Source organism: Anoplophora glabripennis, unplaced genomic scaffold (genome assembly GCF_000390285.2).
Source record: "Anoplophora glabripennis isolate ALB-LARVAE unplaced genomic scaffold, Agla_2.0 scaffold342, whole genome shotgun sequence".
Taxonomy (NCBI): Eukaryota; Metazoa; Arthropoda; class Insecta; order Coleoptera; family Cerambycidae; genus Anoplophora; species Anoplophora glabripennis.
In genome coordinates, this window is record NW_019416431.1 from 426,697 (window position 1) to 445,817 (window position 19,121).

The following is a 19,121-nucleotide window of genomic DNA, read 5'->3' on the forward strand; positions in this document are numbered from 1 at the left end:
CATTCGTAGCAGGTATGGTAGGGTGGAAGAACATGTGAGAGATTCATACCGGTCGGTGTTTGACCACTCCCCAAATTAATGAGATATTCCAGGTTTCCCTTATTCCTGCACTGAATTTTGATTAAGGTTTACCAATGTAAGTCGTTCCTGGGCGCACATGTGGCCTACTGAATAATAGTGTGCCAGTTCCCGCATAAGTCTCCGACTTCTGTACTAGTCCTTGTAATTAGAATGAGGGGTAGCGGAATTATTAATATTTGTATTTTCGTTGAGAATGAAAACAAATTGTTTCTACAATAATATTTTTTATTAAATTAATCTTATGATGAATACATTATTGCACGAAAATATTTTTACAAAATATACAAAACGAAATTTTTACATGTAAGTGACTATTACAGTATAACAATATAAATAATGAATCAGTACAAAATATCACTAAATCTAACTATACAAACTAAGAGTAGATCCAACTCTTCGATGATTCGTAAAAAAATGATTTATGTTTATATACAATACATGATTGAAAGGTCACTACCTATTTACGATGTAAATGCAGTTCGCGTTTATCAAACATCACTTATCCAAGTGTTCCATATCACTATAATTCACTAGAATTTAGTCCGGGTTACTCAAGCTGCACTAGTCCGTTAATAAATAAATATAATTTCTACCTACGCTTCAACCTACGTACGGATATCCTGCGGGGAACGGTTGAGGATAGTATCCAGGAAAGGCGGCAGCAGTCGGCGCTACAGGTACAGAAGCAGTCACGTATGACGTCAGAACAGTGGGCACTACTGTCGTGGAGAAGACAGTAGTTTGAGCTGTCTTGGCTCCAAAGGTTAATTTGAGCACCTTGCTGTTTGTTTGAGTAATCACAGTGCTCTGGGTAACTGGTGACGACGTTACAGCAAATTGTGGTTGAGCTTGGGGTAGGAATGGATTCAGCTGTGGTATCTGTGGTATCTGCGGTATCTGTGGCAACTGTGGGATCTGTGGCACAAGAGGAGGAATGGGTAGGGCAGGAGCAATGGTACTTGTACCAAACTCGAAGTCTGTCTTGGTGAACGTGCCTTTGATTTTGGAAATGGTACTGAGGATTGTATTTTGGCCTTGGGTAACAGGTAGGACGTGCGTTTCATACACTGTCTCTACTTTAAGTACTGGTTTTGAGGTGGTGATTACTTGGCCTTGGGCTGCTGCAGGGTTTAACAGTCTCAGCAAAGCTAACTGCTGAAGCTGATCTGGATTTAAGGCTGGAGTAACCAGTTCGTTCGCTGTAGGTTTTTGTGGAGCGTGCGCCTTCTTCAGACGTAAGTGACCCTCAAGTTTGGACTTATCTACGTCCGACAAGTCAAAGTCGGAACCGATATTTGCCAGGTCTAGGTCTTGGAAGGCTACTTTCTTTAACTGGCCGTCTTCCTGGTCGTTCTGGTCGCCGAATTCAAGTTCCAAGTGGAGTTCAGATCCGGCTTCGTCTAAGTGGCTGTTGAATTCGTTCAGGGTCTTGCTGGGTATGAAGTTATATGCGTCCATGGGTGGTAGTGTCTTACTGGCTGTCACCACTCTGAAAAGAAGAAAAATATTAAGAGTACAATAATCTTCAATACATAAAAGCTCTGCTTTAGAAGATACGAAATTTGATTAAAAACATAAATCATCAATATTTAGCACATCAGCAACATTATGACATACTCTGATTTTGGGTTCTATCTTGAAAGATATTAAAACGTATAAAATTCTGAAACAAACTAAAGGTCAATTTCGACATTCGCCATAATGCTGTGATAATATCTATCCAAACACTACCTAAAACCGATGTAAAATTGTGGTAAGTCCTTTTTACAAAGAACTACCAGTGCTTCGGGTAGCTCCAAATACGTTTCTTTTGATGTCTTGGAAACTTTCCTAGACTAAAATAGTGTGTGAGGAAACACTGGATTAAATATTTCGTATAATTTTTTTTTGAATTTCCTGTCAAATTACAGGACGTAGAAAAAAATTAAGGAAGTTAATATTTTTGGTAGAGTAGTAGTTTTTATTTGAACTTCCTTTATTTACATTATCTTTCAGAGTACCCTATACGAAGAACTACACGGAAGTAGCAGAGGATGAAATGGTCCCTTTAGATAAATAATAAGTTTGTAGGTAATATTCCAAAATCTTTTCTGTGTTAAATTTAATTGAAATATCTTGGAAAAATAATTTCACTGCAATAGTTATTAGAAAAATAAAAAAACCTTGAAGGATACTTTTTTAGGAAAGAATCTTGTTACTGAAATATATTAGGTTTGCTCATTTATTTTAGTTTAATAAAACTTCTATTAAATCATTTACACCCAATTATCACACTGTATACTTTCTACAGTATCAAACCCGTAAACTTGAAATTCTTTAGGCCCTTTTTTCGCTCGTCCTTATTCCGTGTAGAGTACAAGTAAATACGGAACGAGGTACGAGTTGGCGCTTATTAGAGGCGAAATAATACCAAGCTCTCATTATCCGACTTACCTCGTTACTATGTACGTTTGCACTAAAGTTGAACTAGTGGTGTCGTTCCCGTTGCGAACGACAGGCAAAATGTGTGTCTTCAGCATTGTCTGAGTCGTGCTGAACGTCTCTGTGAGCGTCTCCAGAGGTGGGGTTTCCATGTCTGATGCGAGATAAATAGGAGGCAGGGTCGCGATGCTCGAATCCAAGTAATTGTTATCCTTCGCGTAATTGCTGGAAGTGGCGAGGATGTTTTCTGTGAGGGGCTCCGTTCTCTTCGTCGAAGTGGGCTCTGGGGTCTCGAAGCTCTTCTCGAATGTCGAGGTCACCGTTATGTATCGGGTGTTTTTCATGCTGCCAACCTGTAACACAAAATCATACATTGTGGTGCAATTAATATGCATTATGTAGCTATTTATGTATCTTTAACCAGGAATACAGCTTGACCAAATTCATCTGGTTCGAGAATTTCAGATGCGCAATGGCAACATTGCCAGACTAGCACCGGAACTTATTCTCTGTCAGAACGCCGAATTATCAAAATTGGTGCAGTCCGAGAAAAAGTCGTATAAGCTATGGAATTCAAATCACTAATGTCAAGTGCACAAATTCGTAAAATTGTACATAAATACAAATTATATTTAAATTTATGACACAAGAAGCGCAAAATGACCACGTATCTCTTTAGAAAAAGTGCAAGAGAGTTCCAAAGGCATTAGGCTCTAGTGTGAAAAATATTGTAAGGTATGGGAAAAATATTGCAATAAACATAAAAAGCCAAAAGTAAATGTGGATGATGACTTCGATTATATAGGTTGCAAAAGACTGATATCTTGATATCTTCAAGAAAAAACAGCATCTACAATTAGATGTACTCACATAAAGTTCGGTGATAGGGAGAGTTTGCGTAAACTTTTGCATACCTTGGGATTTCGGTGGAGCAAAATAAAGACCAACCAACGGCTATTGATAGAACATCATGATATCAAAGACTTGAGCTACATTTTTTAAATAGAATGAAACAACACAGTGAGGTCTACCAATACGGAAGAGCCGTATAAGATCCTTTGCACACCCATGAAAACATTTGATGTGTTTAAAGCAGCAAAAGGCTCCGAAATCTGTATCATAAGGATATTGTTTATTTATAACTGATGCTGGATGGGAAAATGGTTTTATTCCAAACGCGAAGCTAATTTTTAAGTCAAAAACTAAGTCAGAAACAAAGAATTGTGAAAAGCGTTATATCAGACTTTGACGTCAAGGAATATGTCATTTGACAAAAGACTTAGTTTTTTAGCCCTCTATTCCAACTCTAAAAGTCCACTAATGGAAGGAAGTAACCTTAAATGGCACTGTATGTATTAAATTATCTAAAAATTATTTCCAGATATAGTCGTCAAAAAATAAGTGTACTTTTTTGGTTTAACTTTTTTCCCAAATAGATAATAGAAAGACATGTTTTAAATGAATATGCTAGATATGATGTAGTTTAAGATTAAAAGTCCTTTAGTCAAGTTTTAAAATTGGTCTTAATGCATTCAGTCACGCAATATTGTCCAAATCTGTTGGTAAGGAGTAGTTTTAAGAGATGCTTTTGGCTATTTTATACTTATGTACTTTATTTCTTACCCATTTTTTAATTTTCAAAAAATGTTGATTATTAGTGAGATTAAATTAGATAATTAGAGAACAACAAAGTATTATTGTTCAACTTCTATTCTAGAAAAGATTTTCGATACAATTGAGATTGAGATGAGAGTGCAGTGTTTGGACATACGTTTTAAACAACTTATACAAAATTTGTGCATAATAAATAGTTTATTTTTCATATATTTGTCGAATTTCCTGCTGCGTTTCTTTTCTTAATCAAAGACCTACATTTTTTTAATTTATTCAATATACAAATGTTATACAGGGTGTCTTGAAATTAATGCAACAAAATTTGGTCACAGATTCTTAAGACAAATTTAGGGGACCCGTATTTTTTATTTTGTCAAGTGGCCCCCTCTTTCGGAGTTACAGCCCCCTGAAGTCCGCTCCTAAGAATAATCTTTTTTTATATCTCAGAACTTTTATGACATAAGAAATCAGACGGTGCTACGTTTTTTGGTGGGGAACCCCCTTAAGACAATTTTTCGTGGGCCCCCTTGTCTTTGGATACAAAAAAATTTGGTCGCATATTTAAATTTCTTAAAAATGAGTTCACTAGAAAGCCATTAAATTTAGAAACTTTGTGTCTCTTTATACTTTTTTCGTAAACCGCAATGTTTTCGAGAAAAATGTCAAAATGTGATCGAATGTATATCGTGATTCGCCATTTCCCCCAAAAACATTGCGTTTTACGAAAAAAATATCAAGAGACAAAAGTTTCTAAATTCAATGGCTTTCTAACTAATTTTTAAAAAATCAAATTTTCAACCAATTTTTTTTGGTTCCAAAGGCAAGGGAGCCCACGAAAAAGTGTCTTAAGGGGGTTCCTCGCCAAAAAGCGTAGCACTGTGAGATTCCACATGTCATAAAACCCCTACGTACTAAATTTAGTGATTCTCGTACAACATGGTTTTGAGATATAAAAAAGAATACTTAGGGGCATATTTCAAGGGGCTGTAACTCCGAAAGAGGGGGCCAGTTGGCAAAAAGAAAAAATACGGGTCCCCTAAATTTGTCTTAAAAATCTGTGACCAAATTTTGTTGCATGAATTTCGGGACACCCTGTATATTATGAGAATTGACTCCATTTGGTTCAAATGGGTCATTTTCGAGGTATACTACTTTTCTAAAATCAAAATTAACTGAAACAATTGTTAACTGCCTCTGGAATGGCATTTGAAAAATTGTATTTATATATTTTTTATCTAGAAAATTCTCGTTATTTTATAACGACGAGGGATCAGCGGCATCATCACGAGATCTCGTTATCCGTTTCAAAATAACTTTTTTTTTTATTATTGCATTACCTGGAAAGTGTAGGGTGTCTTGATTGTGGCAATTTCGTAGTAGATATCTGTTAAGTCTGGGGGCGTTGAAATTTCAACTTTAATAGTTTCTATGGGAAAGGCCGGAGTATCGAGTTTATTTTCCGTGGAGCTCTCGTCATCAATAATTGAAGCAATTGATTCAGAGCCTTCTAAACTGTCGACGTCGTCGGATCTGGCCTGAGGTGTAACGACGTCGTTGATTTGAGGCTGGGAGGCTTCTTGCAGGGACGAAGACGTCGTGCCCAACGTATCGCCGTTATTGCTGGCTAATTCGTCGTTGTTTTGCTTCCGAATAGTTACCCGGGGCTTGGATGTAGTTTTGTACTGCCATCTGCCGGGAGATCTGTAATATAGATAAACGGGAATATGTAATGGGTTCAAGCTTAAGATGGGGCGAGCATTTGTGTCCAAGATATTACGTTTCCTGGGGATAATTTATTATGGGCATAATGCCGCAATAAAGATAAGGATTTTATCTTTGCCATTTTTTCCCTTGCGGTAGTATTATTTGGCGGCTTTGGGACTCATAATGTAATAATTCATGAATTAGTACAATCTATTTTAGTAGCTGACATACTAATTTACTATAATTAAACATTTTACTACTTACTAAGTTCAAATGGCACTATGCTGGGTAATAAATTGTTGTTTTTATCTCAAATATTCTTACAAATTATTGTAAGTATGTATTTTACCCACCATTATTTGAGTATTTTATCAACTGCAAAAATACGTAAAAATCATTTCCATTGTCTGTACCTCAAAAGTTAATTGCTTTATTTAAAAATAAAGATATAAGTATTAATATAACAAATGTTCATAGTTTAACTTTTCAACAATACAATTCACTATTTATTACAAAGTAGTTAAAAAACAATTGAACATTAACTCAAGAACTACATTTCAGCAAAAACAATTTTATAAGAAAAAACAAACTATATTTTTTGAAGCAAATGATATAGGATAACATTACAAATTTTTCGGTGATAATCATTCATATGTTTAACTTTCGGTTTGACCAAAAACTCTGGCCAATCCCGTATATTTTGCTTTAGATAGTATTTTTAATTACGAATCCTGCAATATACATAATTATATAGTTATAACCAGGAAAAAAAAAATTTATAAAATACAGCTTTATAAATTTGGAAACTGCTTTGAAAAACAATTATTACCTGTAAGGTGGACCACCTCATCAAATATTTATACCAAAAATTACCTTCTTAATACCTATCGTAGTCATTTGTTGTTTACAAAACAATTGTTTTAATTTTCCAGGCCGTACTGTTTTTATTTGACGGAGTACTTCGATTAAAATGACACTACAAATTTCTGAATTGGTAATTAAAAATTAGATCAGTAAAAAAGAAGTGTTTGCAATATTAGGTTTCAGTCCAAATAAAAGTTAAACAAGTAAATACTATCACAAAAAAGTTCGAATATTATTTTCAATAAAAAAAATATATAATTTTTTTTCTCATAAATTCGTTTTTACGGTCGTATTTATTTAAATTGATGTTCAATTATTTTCCTATTTGCATACTCCGGCATTCACGGCTTGTGCAGATATTGAAAGTATCATGGTTTCTTGGGCAATGAGACTGCAGTCGTAGCGGCCTTATAACCAGCAACATGAACCACTAAAGACTCCGGTAGAAGGTCCGTCCCCTCAGAGCCTAGCCCGAGAACAATAAGGACTGATCAAATATTCCCAACTAAGGCTAATGATATAGTCACATCTATTTTTTTTATAATTTTTAAAATACCGTGTTTTATCGGGTTACTATCCATAGCGTATGTACGTGGTCGCTGTGTTACAAAATTACCTTGAACTTTCTTAGTCTTAGCTAGGAATCTTTGAGCTGTCCTTACTGTTCTCGTGCTACGCTCTGTGGGGGCGGAATCGGTATCAGAAGCCCTAGGCCAGCCCTAATAAACATTTCGATTCTTATTGTTAAGGTAAATTTTTAGATCCACCACTTTCTTTGTTTGTTTTTCACTGTTAGGCTAAAATCAGCACTTAACTAATCTACTGGTACGTGGGTTAATTTATTTAATTATTTCGCAGGTGTTAAAATACTCAAATATACAGAGTAAAAACAAAAATTGGGACAAAAATAAAAAACTTCAGACAATATTTAATTTTTTATTACGGTATTGGCCGTAGAGAATATTTTGTGTTATTTCCCTTCTTAAGTGGAATGCTTTGATTCAGTAAAGTTTGCAACATTATGATTTAAATAATTGCGAATTCATATCTGCTTACATTGCGTTTCAAAAAAAAGTTTTTAAGTAGCGTCGATGGAGGAATTGATTATTATAATTAATAAATAAATTCAGTCTTCAAAAAATACTTACTATACCTAATTTCAAGAAATATGTCATTCTCAAAAATGTTCAAAACTATTTTACTGTTCAACATTATTCACTAACACTGTAACTTTAGATGATGGTAAAACTATTTGATGATGTGATGACTGTGAAATATGAATGAAAAGTGACAATATGAAAAATAAGAAATAAAATATTAGCTAATTTATGTAAGACTTAAATTTTTTCTTTTTACATATTGTGTATTTTTTAAATTATTTTGAAATTCGTTTGGTGTGCAACCTGTAATTTAAACTAAAAATTTAACTTAATTACTAAAATTATAATAACAACTCGATATTGTTGCCTTATATGGAAAATTAAGACGTATCCGCATTTCCAAATTGAAATGCGAATGAAACAGAAGATTCTTAATTATGCATTAAAATTGTCAAAATATAAATTTCAGCTAGTTGGTATTGTCGATGAAAATCTGCATGTCTAAGGATATTCATGATATTTTCTTTCCCTCTTATCTACCTTACATTATTTGGATAAAAAAAAATATGCGAATTTTTTTACGATTTCAAAGCAATGCTTAAAAAAATAACTAAATGTTGCCTTTCAGAGATACAAATAAATACTCTAAAGGAACACCCTGTATATTCTGATAGAGCAGATCTTTAATTCTTACAGCAACACATAATTTGATAGGTGTATTTAATAGTAAGGGAGATATAGCAAATAAAGTATGTCGTATGCTCAATGCATAATAAAGAAGTTAATATTGCTTGTTGCTATGTACATAGACAAGTCTTTGTCTAACACATGTTTATGACAGTTTATTATTAGAAATAATTATGAGAAATATTTTATTCAAATATGTACAAATATACAGAGTGTTACTATTAAAAAAGATACAGTACAGTTTTGGTACACCTACAATTTTTTTTATTTAAGTACGAATGAGAAAAAAAGGTAAAAGGGTAAAGTAATGCCTATACCTGTACATTTTGGTAATTCACAGAAGGGAGAAAAAATTTCTGAAAGTTTAAGAGAAATTAAGAATCAATACATAGACATTTTAGAATGTTCCTAAACAATAACTGTAAATTCCATGAAAAATGCCTTTTAATCATGAGAAGCTATTTTTAAAATACTCTTTATACGTCTATGACATACGTATGTGCATGAGTTATGTTCGCTTCATTAATCTTGAAGTGGTAGCATTCTAGTCGTTATTTGCATTACAGCACAAGTGGTGTATGATGTATGTATTTTAATTTAAAAACTATTTATAATACCACATGCATATATGTATAATCTACAATACAGCTTAATACTTACTTGGTATATTTTGTCTCCTGTAATTGTATATAAAAAACAAAGTATAATACCAAAATTTACTCTATGCTTTAAGTATGCCATGGTGGTGTATGAAACGTGTCAGGAATATGTGTTTGCATCTGTCTGCGTTACGTATGATTGTGTGTGTAAATATTAGCCGTATGAAAAATCTTGCGGAAAAACTGGAAGCACAAACTAATTCAGACATATTATTCTATTTCTATGCTGTAGCCCTACACATTTACTTGCTCTGATAAGCTGTCTGAAGAAAAAATCTCGTATACAGAATATACGAGTAAGGAAGAAATATTATGTTACGGAAATTAATAATTTTCGCTCGTATCCTTTTTTTCTCCTCGCATATTTCGGATTACTGTGATAGAGTACTTAATTCTTCACATAATGTGTTCTAGCTACATGTCGCTAAAGTGCACCGTTTTCAAGTTAAATGAATGAAATAACAGCTTTTGTGTAGTATAACCATAACTTTTATAACCCATCATTTTGTAGGAAATTTTATATACTTTTTTTTTCTATGAAGCAATGCTTATACCTATCTCTGCTGAGACAAAAGTTATTTGCATAAAAGTAAAACAAAACAAAAAAATTATTTTTTTGCACTTTTTTTTTTAAATTTTTTGCAGTAAATAAATTTTAAAAATTTTTTAAATAAGCTATTTCGATAGAAAATCTCATTATCACCAAAATTTTTCCTATGCAATACCCTCAAATTTTGCTTCGTTTTCGAGATATACTCAAAAAACCGTAAGGGTTGCATTTTCACCCGTATCTCCAATTTCCACCCTCTAATTTAATAGCACTCCGCGGTTTTTTCATTCTAAATAATCATTTGAACGATTCATGCAATAAAAACCCATCAACGTTGTAGTTCCATACCATATGACATAATCAATAGCCCATAATGAAAATAATGGTACTTTGTTATAACGTAGGATTTTGAAGATATGAGTAAAAAATTTTAAGAATATTACTTTTCCGAGATGTAGGGCGTTAAAATTTTTGAAAAATATCATATTTGGGCAAATGTTTCTAAGAATATTTGATACTAGGAAACACCACTGGGTATTTTGAATGTTCTATGAGGCATTTTTTCACAGTTCTACTTAAAAGAAAAAAGATCTGTTCCGTTTTATTTGAAATTTTTAACAACCGATTTCATTTCTACCATAAAAAGTATTATTTCTAAATGTTTTCCAAATATTAAAATTTGAATTTATTTTAAAAATTTTCATTTTTATGAGTATCAAAGAAAAATTAAACAAAAATTGATATGCCGCTAATGAAATATAAAAATTCTTGTTTTTTCAGCCTCTTATCTTTTGCATTAAAAAAGCGCTGTTTAGATTTTATCTGCCCGTTTTTGAATAAAATCACAGACAGTTTAAGCGATAAGCTATATTATCTGCGATAAAACGCTTTTTTTTAAATCGTTTCATCGTTAACAAATAATGTAATAATAGAAATTATACGAGTACTCCACTATCAAATAACACCGAAATGATGCGATTTAGACTCAGTATTTGTTAGAAAAAATGTATTAATTTAGGTCATAATTGACCCTCCGCTTAATACAAAACGATTTTAAAACTTGCAGAAATACGTGTTTACAACTTTATTTTTATTAGGTATTTGATATTATTGCCGCAGCTACAATAGGAACTGTTGGTGACTTCTGTGAGTCTATTACGGCTAGACTACTGCCATTTTATGAGTGCAGAAAGAACATTTGTCTTGGTTCGCCAAAACTGTACCAAATGTGCCGCAATCTGTTTATGAGTCGATGGATAAAATTTTGGACAGTCTCAACAGACGTAAATATAAATATTTCATTAATTAAAATACTGCTTAACATTTATTGATTACATTTAACAGTAGTAGGAATTAGTAAGGAATAATTGACTTACTGTGCATGGCAATCTTAGCAGAATCTATGTAGCTCAGATATTATTTTCTTTTTATATTATAGAATACCTCTGGATAAGATATAAGTTGGATAATGTTGATTTCTATATGTTAAACTAATTTAATATTTTCGAATTCATCTAACCCCTGAATTTCGAGCTAGTAGATTAAGATCGAAACTCTTGCCAAAGTCGACACCTTAAAATACTCTAATATTCCAGGAATGAAACCTAGCGCTGGGCATAAAAAAGATAATTTTGAACCACGTAAGTGAAGCCCTATTATTTTTTCCTAAAGAATCTATGGTTAAGGGGTTGACGTAATTTTCTTTTAACATTCTGCATATAAAATACGCATAATTTTAAAGGTTGCTGCGGATAGTTTCCCTAGTACGTCTCTGTTCTTAATGGTACAGAAACAATAATATATTATTTATTACAAGTTTAGAGAAAACAGGATCGTTATCCTTGGAAACCGTATGGAAGGTAAATGAAAATATCTCCTTTTAATTAAAACGAACTTAATTGCATGCCTGACATCAACCATAGAAAGATATGATTACATTTACATAGAAAAGGAGGGAAAAAAAGAAATGACAACATGCTATTCATGACACAAGTGGGAACATGCTTCATAATAGCAACTTTGAGTGTTGTAAAAAGAACTGTACAATTATATGCACGTAAAAGTATGTCTTCGCCTTTGTATAGTGAATGTTTTGTATTTATTGTGTGATTTCTGAAAAAGTAAAAAATTTAATTTATTGTAAAATATGTTAGAAACATAAAAGAAGCTAAAACGTAAAATCTTGTAAAGTACCGAATGCTACTTTTCATTGGACTTGATATAATTACCTAAACTCTTTATGTAGAATCACAAAAATATTAAAATTTACAATGAGATGAACAAAACTTTTTCAATTACTCTAATAACTATCTATATTAAAACAATGAATATATTCCGAAATAAATTTTTTAGTGCAATTTTGTGTTTCAAATTCAAATAATATTCTATGAAAGATTAGAGAATATTCAAAATGAATTAGATAAAAGCAATTAAACTGAAAGAAATATATAACTTTTTTGAGGAATTAAGAAAATATATTTATTACCTTTAAGTAAAACATACGCAATTTTTTAATACGTCCTTTCAAAGGAGTATATTCAGTGTCAATGTAACTTTTTAAAAGTCTGGCAATAATTTAGTTATTCCTTGTTTTTTAATTCTTCGATTTTTAAATCACGAATTTATAATGACATTGGTTTTTCTCCCAAAATACCAACTGTTATATTATTAAAAATAGTTAAAAATATTTTAGACGTTTCATCTGTCAGTGTCTAGTCCTATGCCTTATTGCTTTATTGAATGAAAAAATTGAAATATATACTCTAGAAATAATCGTTAATTTTAAAGGCAGATCCACATGTTGGATATACCGCAATATATTGTCTGAAGTTATTTATTTATGGGATAATTTTAGTCTTTTCTCCGTATATTTGAGTATTTGTGACCTAGAAAAAAATTAAAAAATTAATTCAATTAAAATTGATTGAATTAATTGAAATCTAATTGATTTAATTGAATTAAATTGAATTAGTTGAATTAATTAATCTGGGGCAAAAATAATCAGTGAGTGGTTATTTTTAAGAATTTATTCACGGAATAAAAGCGTTTAAAAAATCCCTATCTCTCTATCAAGCAAGTTAATGTTTTGAAATCAATTTGTTCTTGATTTCAAAACCAGAATAGCTCATTTGATTAGGCATAAAATGACTTTTCACTAATCCTTTTGTCGCAAGGGTTTACTAATCGATTTTTTAATTTTTTCACAGGTAGCAAAAAACTATCTAAATGTGCAGAGAAAAATATGGTATACAGGGTGTTTCAATTCGAGTGAATCAAACTTTAACCACAAATAGAACTCAATAACTAATTCAGAATTGTCTTATAAAGCAAGGACTCACCGTTTTCACTGTACAGGGCCGTATTGGTCGGTTTTTAAAATAATATTATTTATGAAATCTTTTATATAATTTACTGTAAAATTTCAAAATTTTTGTAGGTCAGTGGCGTAGTTGGTAGTAAAGCGGTTTTTTTACCCCAACTTCTCCGCCAATGACCTAATAATCATTTGGAATTCATTTTTAGATTTCGTGGACAATTTTATATAAAAAGGTATACTTATTGAAAATCGGTATAGTGTATCGTTTTACCAAAAATTTTAGACTGTTCTTCTGGTAAGAAATTTAGTTTCTTAAGGACAGGAAATAAATTTTAAATTAATATTATTATGTCATGTATTAACTTAGAATTCAAAACAATATTAAATAATTTGTCTACATCGACGAAACGATTAGTAAATTCTAAATATAATCCCTTCTGTTTTATTTATTATATTCGTAATGTGATGAATTCCGAGGGTATTCGCCCTCTCTCCTTTCTGAACTCATAAACATAATATTGTTTTGAATGAAGTTAAAACGTGACATTATAATAATATTAATTTAAAATTTATTTCCTACCCTTAAGAAACTAAATTTCTTAGACCAGAAGAACAGTCTCCCATTCAACTGAAATTTTCGGTAAAATGGTACACTATATTTAACAAGTAGTAGTTTTATGTAAAAGTGTCCAGGAAATCTTAATCTGGTCATTGGCGTAGAAGTTGGAATAAAAAAACCCGCATTACTACTCATTCCTACGCCACTGATCTACAGAAATTTGTAAATTTTACAGTAAATTATGTACGTGTATAAATTACTATTACTACATCAAATTTTAATCAATTTGTTATGAGCATACTAGAGATTTAATAAATACTTAATATGATTTTAAAAACCGACCAATACGACCCTGTACAGTGAAAACGGTGAGACTTAGACCCTTGCTTTATAAGGTAATTCTGAATTTATTGAGTTCTATTTGTGGTTAAAGTTTGATTCACCCGAACTGAAACGCCCTGTATAATATACAAAAAAGGAAGTTTTTATTTTTAATTGTTGTAATCATTCACTAGATTGCAGAAGTTTAGGGGAGTAAAAATGATTGACAATTGGACGCTCGGTTTACGTCATAATTGAGTACTTGCTAAAGTTTTAAGATAATCGCACATGCGGACGCGCCTTTAGACTGGAAACTCAATCATTGTTAGTGACAGAAAAATTAATTATATAGCTATTTATGTAAGTACCCAAAATAATTCCATGACGCACGCATCTGGAGTCTGTCAAAGTGTTTTATATCTACTGAAATACTTTTTAACAATAGCTGAGTAATATAATCTTACTCTGTTACATTCATATATTGCTGACAAACTATTTAATATTTTAACAAATCGAGTTTGAGATTGACTTTTCCGCTCATTTAAAAAGCGAATTCTTAAATTAAAGTTTCTCTAGTCTACAAAACTGATAGATTGAAGCAAACGAACCTGTTCAGTTTAAACTTGTACAGACTACTAGAAGCAGCCTGGCCAGCTTGCTCCACTGAAGTTGCCTGGACTTTCGGTTTGAATCCTCTCCTGCTGAAGCCGCCATTGTTGTTATTATTGTTGTTGTTGCTGTTGTTGTTGGTGTTAGCGCTGTTATTTTCCGGACTTACGGTAGACGCCCTGCTTTGCTTGTTCTTCCTGCCTGAAAAGCGCTTGCCAGAGGGCGCTGGCGTCGTTTCCTCGCTGTGTACAGATGGGGTAGTAGTAGTAGTGGTAGTTTTTCTGTTTCTATTCCGGCGAGGTTTTTGAGGACTTTGTGAGGATGTGTTGTGTCTGTATTTATTTACAAGTGTTAGTGCATAATGTCGACCACATGCAGTTTTTAATAGTGCATGCACATATTCACTTATCTACGCAAACATTGAGACATATCGTTTGAAAATAATAGTACGCATGCTACCCGATACTAGAAATTGTATACAGATATAAATAGCGAAATATCATGCCATGCTATCTACATACGTGTGTTTGGAAGAAGATCTGACACGTCTGTATCTTTGTATAGAATGACTCTTCTGAAAATCTGTGAAATAAATGTGTTCTACCATTTTTTAAGGAAAAAACTGATAGCTCATTTGAAAACCACGTAACCTCATTTACTAATACCAAATCTGTAAGATTCAATTCAATAAAGTAAATTCAATTTTTAAAATAGTTATTTGGACAAACCAGTAACAATGTTTAGCCGTTTTGAATTAACATTTGTGAGGAAAAATGGCCTCTTTGTAAAGAGTGCAAAAAACTGGCTGATATCTAGTGTTCTTGATGTAAAGATAGTTATAGAAGGTCACTGTTACTTGGCTACGAGTATACTTACAAATAAACAAAGAAATTAACCATTCACTTGTTTCATCCTTTAATAAGTCTAAATAAATCCAGTTAAAATTCTTCATCACTTTTTCACTTTATTTGGAAACAGTCTATATTATTGTATACTATTGGTGAATAGTTACTGGAACTATGCCTGTCTTCTATCTTTACATTAACAATGTAATGACTGCGAATATTTTTTTATTACTCGGTACAAAGACCATGTCTTCTTACATCTACTCTTTAATTTAAACCAGCTCAACATAATGAATTATTGGGTTTATACAGGGTATTTTAAGTGTATGTATTTTAAAAATTGGGTTTACTAAACTTACTAAACGTAAATTTTGGTATTACTTGCAGTTCAAATAAACTGTACGTTTTTTCTTAAGAAAATGTGTACAATATTATTTTTCATTTCTCAAACAAAAAGTGGAACACAATTTCGTATGAAAGTGATGAATTTGTTTAAAACTGTACGTAAAAGATACAGAAATGTCAAGATTTCTTCGAATGGACTGCATAAAAAAATAAAAAACACAATTAAGGCACGTATGAATTTTATTGAAGTGTCCACCAAAGCTACTTTCAGTTTCTCATTTTGAAGTCATTTGCGAACTTGTTCACGTATCATATATACATTGTTTTTCTAAAATAGCAATGCCGAAAATTAAATTTATCAATACAACATTGTGCACACTGTATAAACATGAAAATATATTATTAGTTTCAGATCTTTTTAATGAATCGAATTAATTACTAATTGAAACTAACATCTGTTAAAGTTAGGTTAAACGTAGGTCCGTAGACGTTTCTTCTTTTTGAGTTAAATGGTGACAGAATTGTATTGTTTTTTTTAATATATTTCTCATTTATTGTACGTAAGTATTTGTTTTATTGTTTCTTTGGAATTCATTAGATTCAAAAGTTCTTTTAGCAAAAGACTACTTCCCTGTTTTAACCTTAAATTTTTTGGTATCGTGAGTTTTTTGTATCCTCAACATGATCACATTTTTTAATATATTTTGTTTGCTAAATTTATGAAATTGGTAAAAATATAGTTTTAACTTAAATGACATCTGTAAAACAAATAGCACATAAACTTTATATCGTACTTTTTATCAGAGAATCACCTGTACAGTTTTGTCGATGGAATGTTGCAGTGTCCTGTACAGGGTGATCGATTTAACCGAAGAAATGAGTTTTTCTGGGAAACGGCCGAGAAAAATAAATTATTTTAGAAACTATTTCATTTTTGCTTACGTTTACTAGAAGTTAGGGCAGAAATACAGAAATTATCTTTACGACGCTAGGCGTCGCGGCGCTTCAAAATTTTTTTTCCCGCAACATACATTTTTTAATATGTCACTATAAAAAGCCCTTAATTTTGAATATTTTTCCTATATAACATTTTTTTATGTCCCCATTATTTAATGTCGTTTAATAGGTTTATATAGTTTTATGGTGGTATCTTATTAACAAAGTACGATTTGGGAATCGACAACAACTTTTTAAATAATGGGGACATAAAAAATGTTATATAGGAAAAATATTCAAAATTAAGGGCTCTTTATAGTGACATATTAAAAGATGTATGTTGCTGGAAAAAAAGAGATAAGTAAAGATAATTTCTGTATTTCTGCCCTAACTTCTAGTAAAAGTAAGCAAAAATGAAATAGTTTCTAAAATAATTAATTTTTTCGGCCGTTTTTCAGAAAAACTCATTTCTCCAGTTAAATTGATCACCCTGTACATATATTTATGTCCTAGTATTGTTTGTGCAAACATTTCTTATTTTTAATTTTTATTTAATTTTTTTCTCAAAAGCCCTGCTATTTTAAATTATTATATCAAATCGAGTCGGCTTTTACAAATCGCCAAAAAGAAAAATCTTCCTCCTGTTTATTATTCCACCAGAGGAAATTATTTCACTGGTACTTTTATTACAAGGCGATTGATAATTGTCGTAATAATGAAAATTATGAGGAATAGAAGTCTAACAGACGTTTTGATTTATTTATGTAGCATATCTCTTACGTGCAGGTAGACTGGTTCAAATTCTTATCTCACGAATATTATCCTGTTAAGTTATCTTATCCCCTTCGGTGCATCATTCGAGGAATAATTTTGTAAAATATCCTGGATGGATGTTTAATCTTTAGACCACATTTACCGACAACTGAAGTCATTTAAAACATATTTTTTACATTTATCTAGTGATATAAGAAAATTACAAGAAAATTAGAGGCAAATTGCATAAATTTAACAAATTTGCTATTTCTTATTACTTACGACATCCTCATGGTTTATCTGCTTTAACCCAAATTACCTTCGGTTCTCCATATTAAAAAAATCATATTTACAAGATAAGTGTTAGTATTTACAGACTAATTCTATAGATATCCAAGTCCAAACTACTTTGTACAAAAGAAAAGAAAATATTGCTAACTAAACTATAGAAGATATTCCGTTTTCAAAACCTTGATACTTCCCACCCTACAGAACTGAATATAGCCATGTGATGAATCCTTGCTATTTACTCAGAAACATGTATCTAATATGTAAAATGTTTATGAGTGTACTAACCTGGTTTTTTAAGAAAGCTTAAAAAAATTGACAAATTAAAAAAGTTTGTTCTCCAAATACCAATCTACTGTCACAAAAGAGAAAAATCTCTCCCTATCAAGATAAAAATTTATTAAAACGACAGAGACGTTTATGTCACCTCTTCCTGAATTTTACCTGGACATATTGTATCGTTATATCTAATTCTATACGTGTTTTCAATTTCTGAGTAAATTTACCAGGACTACAACTAGTTTGTGTGCTACGAGTATACTAAACTAAAAGTCAACAATACATAGAGTGCTTGAAATTTGCTCAAGGTGTTTTCTTAGGTAACGGATATAAATGGTATTATAAGTCTAGAGAAATAATTCTAAAGTTAGAGTAAGCTCCAATTTTGGAAAACATGTACTTGTAGGTAGTGTAAAAAATTAAGTAATATACAGGAAATGTTCCATTTTTGATATCACTTTAATCAAAATAATTACTGATATTCGATTATCTTAGTTCAGATAGATCTTGTAATTATTTTTAAAATTTATTATAAACAGTACAATAAAAAGCATACTTTTACTCAAACCGCTACTACTTCTTCAGGTTGCACAGACTTCACAAGTGCATAGAAAAAAAAGGTGTCTTTTAATATACAAAGTGTTCCACTAAATACAAGATTTTTTCACGTCTCTGATAATGTCAATAGTATAAAAAATATCTCTGTAATAGCAGAAAAGGTTAAAGACCTCGTGTATATAAAAACTAACTAGATATTAAGAGAAATAAAATAACTTTCATGCCACAAATTGAGATAAATTACTAAGATAGGACCCAAACTGTGAATTGCAAAATATTAAAAATATAATTATAAGCAAATATATCATAGAATTGCCAAGAAATAAGTGCGTGCCATATGCCTATGCTCGGACACGTCGATTGGTATTTTTAGTTGCGAATTTTTTCCAACAAAAACTTTCTATACAGTGTGTGTCATGTAACGGTGGTCAATACCAACTTTCTTATTTTCAATGCAACACCCTATATATTATTCAATTTTTGGATTCTTCAGAAAATTCTAGACATATTTCATGTACAATGCCCTATACCTATCTTCAACTGTTTCGGAAAGTGTTTTCAGATTTATTGCAAAAATTAACATTAAAAATTATTTGATTACAGAAATTCGCTACAACACACTCAATACTTAT

General features: G+C 31.5%; 1 protein-coding gene across 2 annotated transcripts in view; it reads right to left on the reverse strand.

The window, feature by feature from the left end:
* Positions 1–307: 307 nt before the first annotated feature.
* The window catches only part of LOC108909279 (flocculation protein FLO11), a 111,660-nt gene continuing 92,846 nt past the window's right edge, over positions 308–19,121 (reverse strand). The window contains exons 6-9 of one of the 2 annotated variants that reach the window (XM_018713586.1): positions 14,485–14,817; positions 5,454–5,817; positions 2,515–2,855; positions 308–1,570 (exon numbers count right to left, since the gene is read on the reverse strand). In XM_018713586.1, the coding sequence (XP_018569102.1) occupies positions 682–1,570; positions 2,515–2,855; positions 5,454–5,817; positions 14,485–14,817 (1,927 nt within the window). In that variant the 3' untranslated portion in view covers positions 308–681. The remainder of the gene's footprint in view (positions 1,571–2,514; positions 2,856–5,453; positions 5,818–14,484; positions 14,818–19,121) is intronic. The other variant, XM_018713587.1, reaches the window with a different exon arrangement.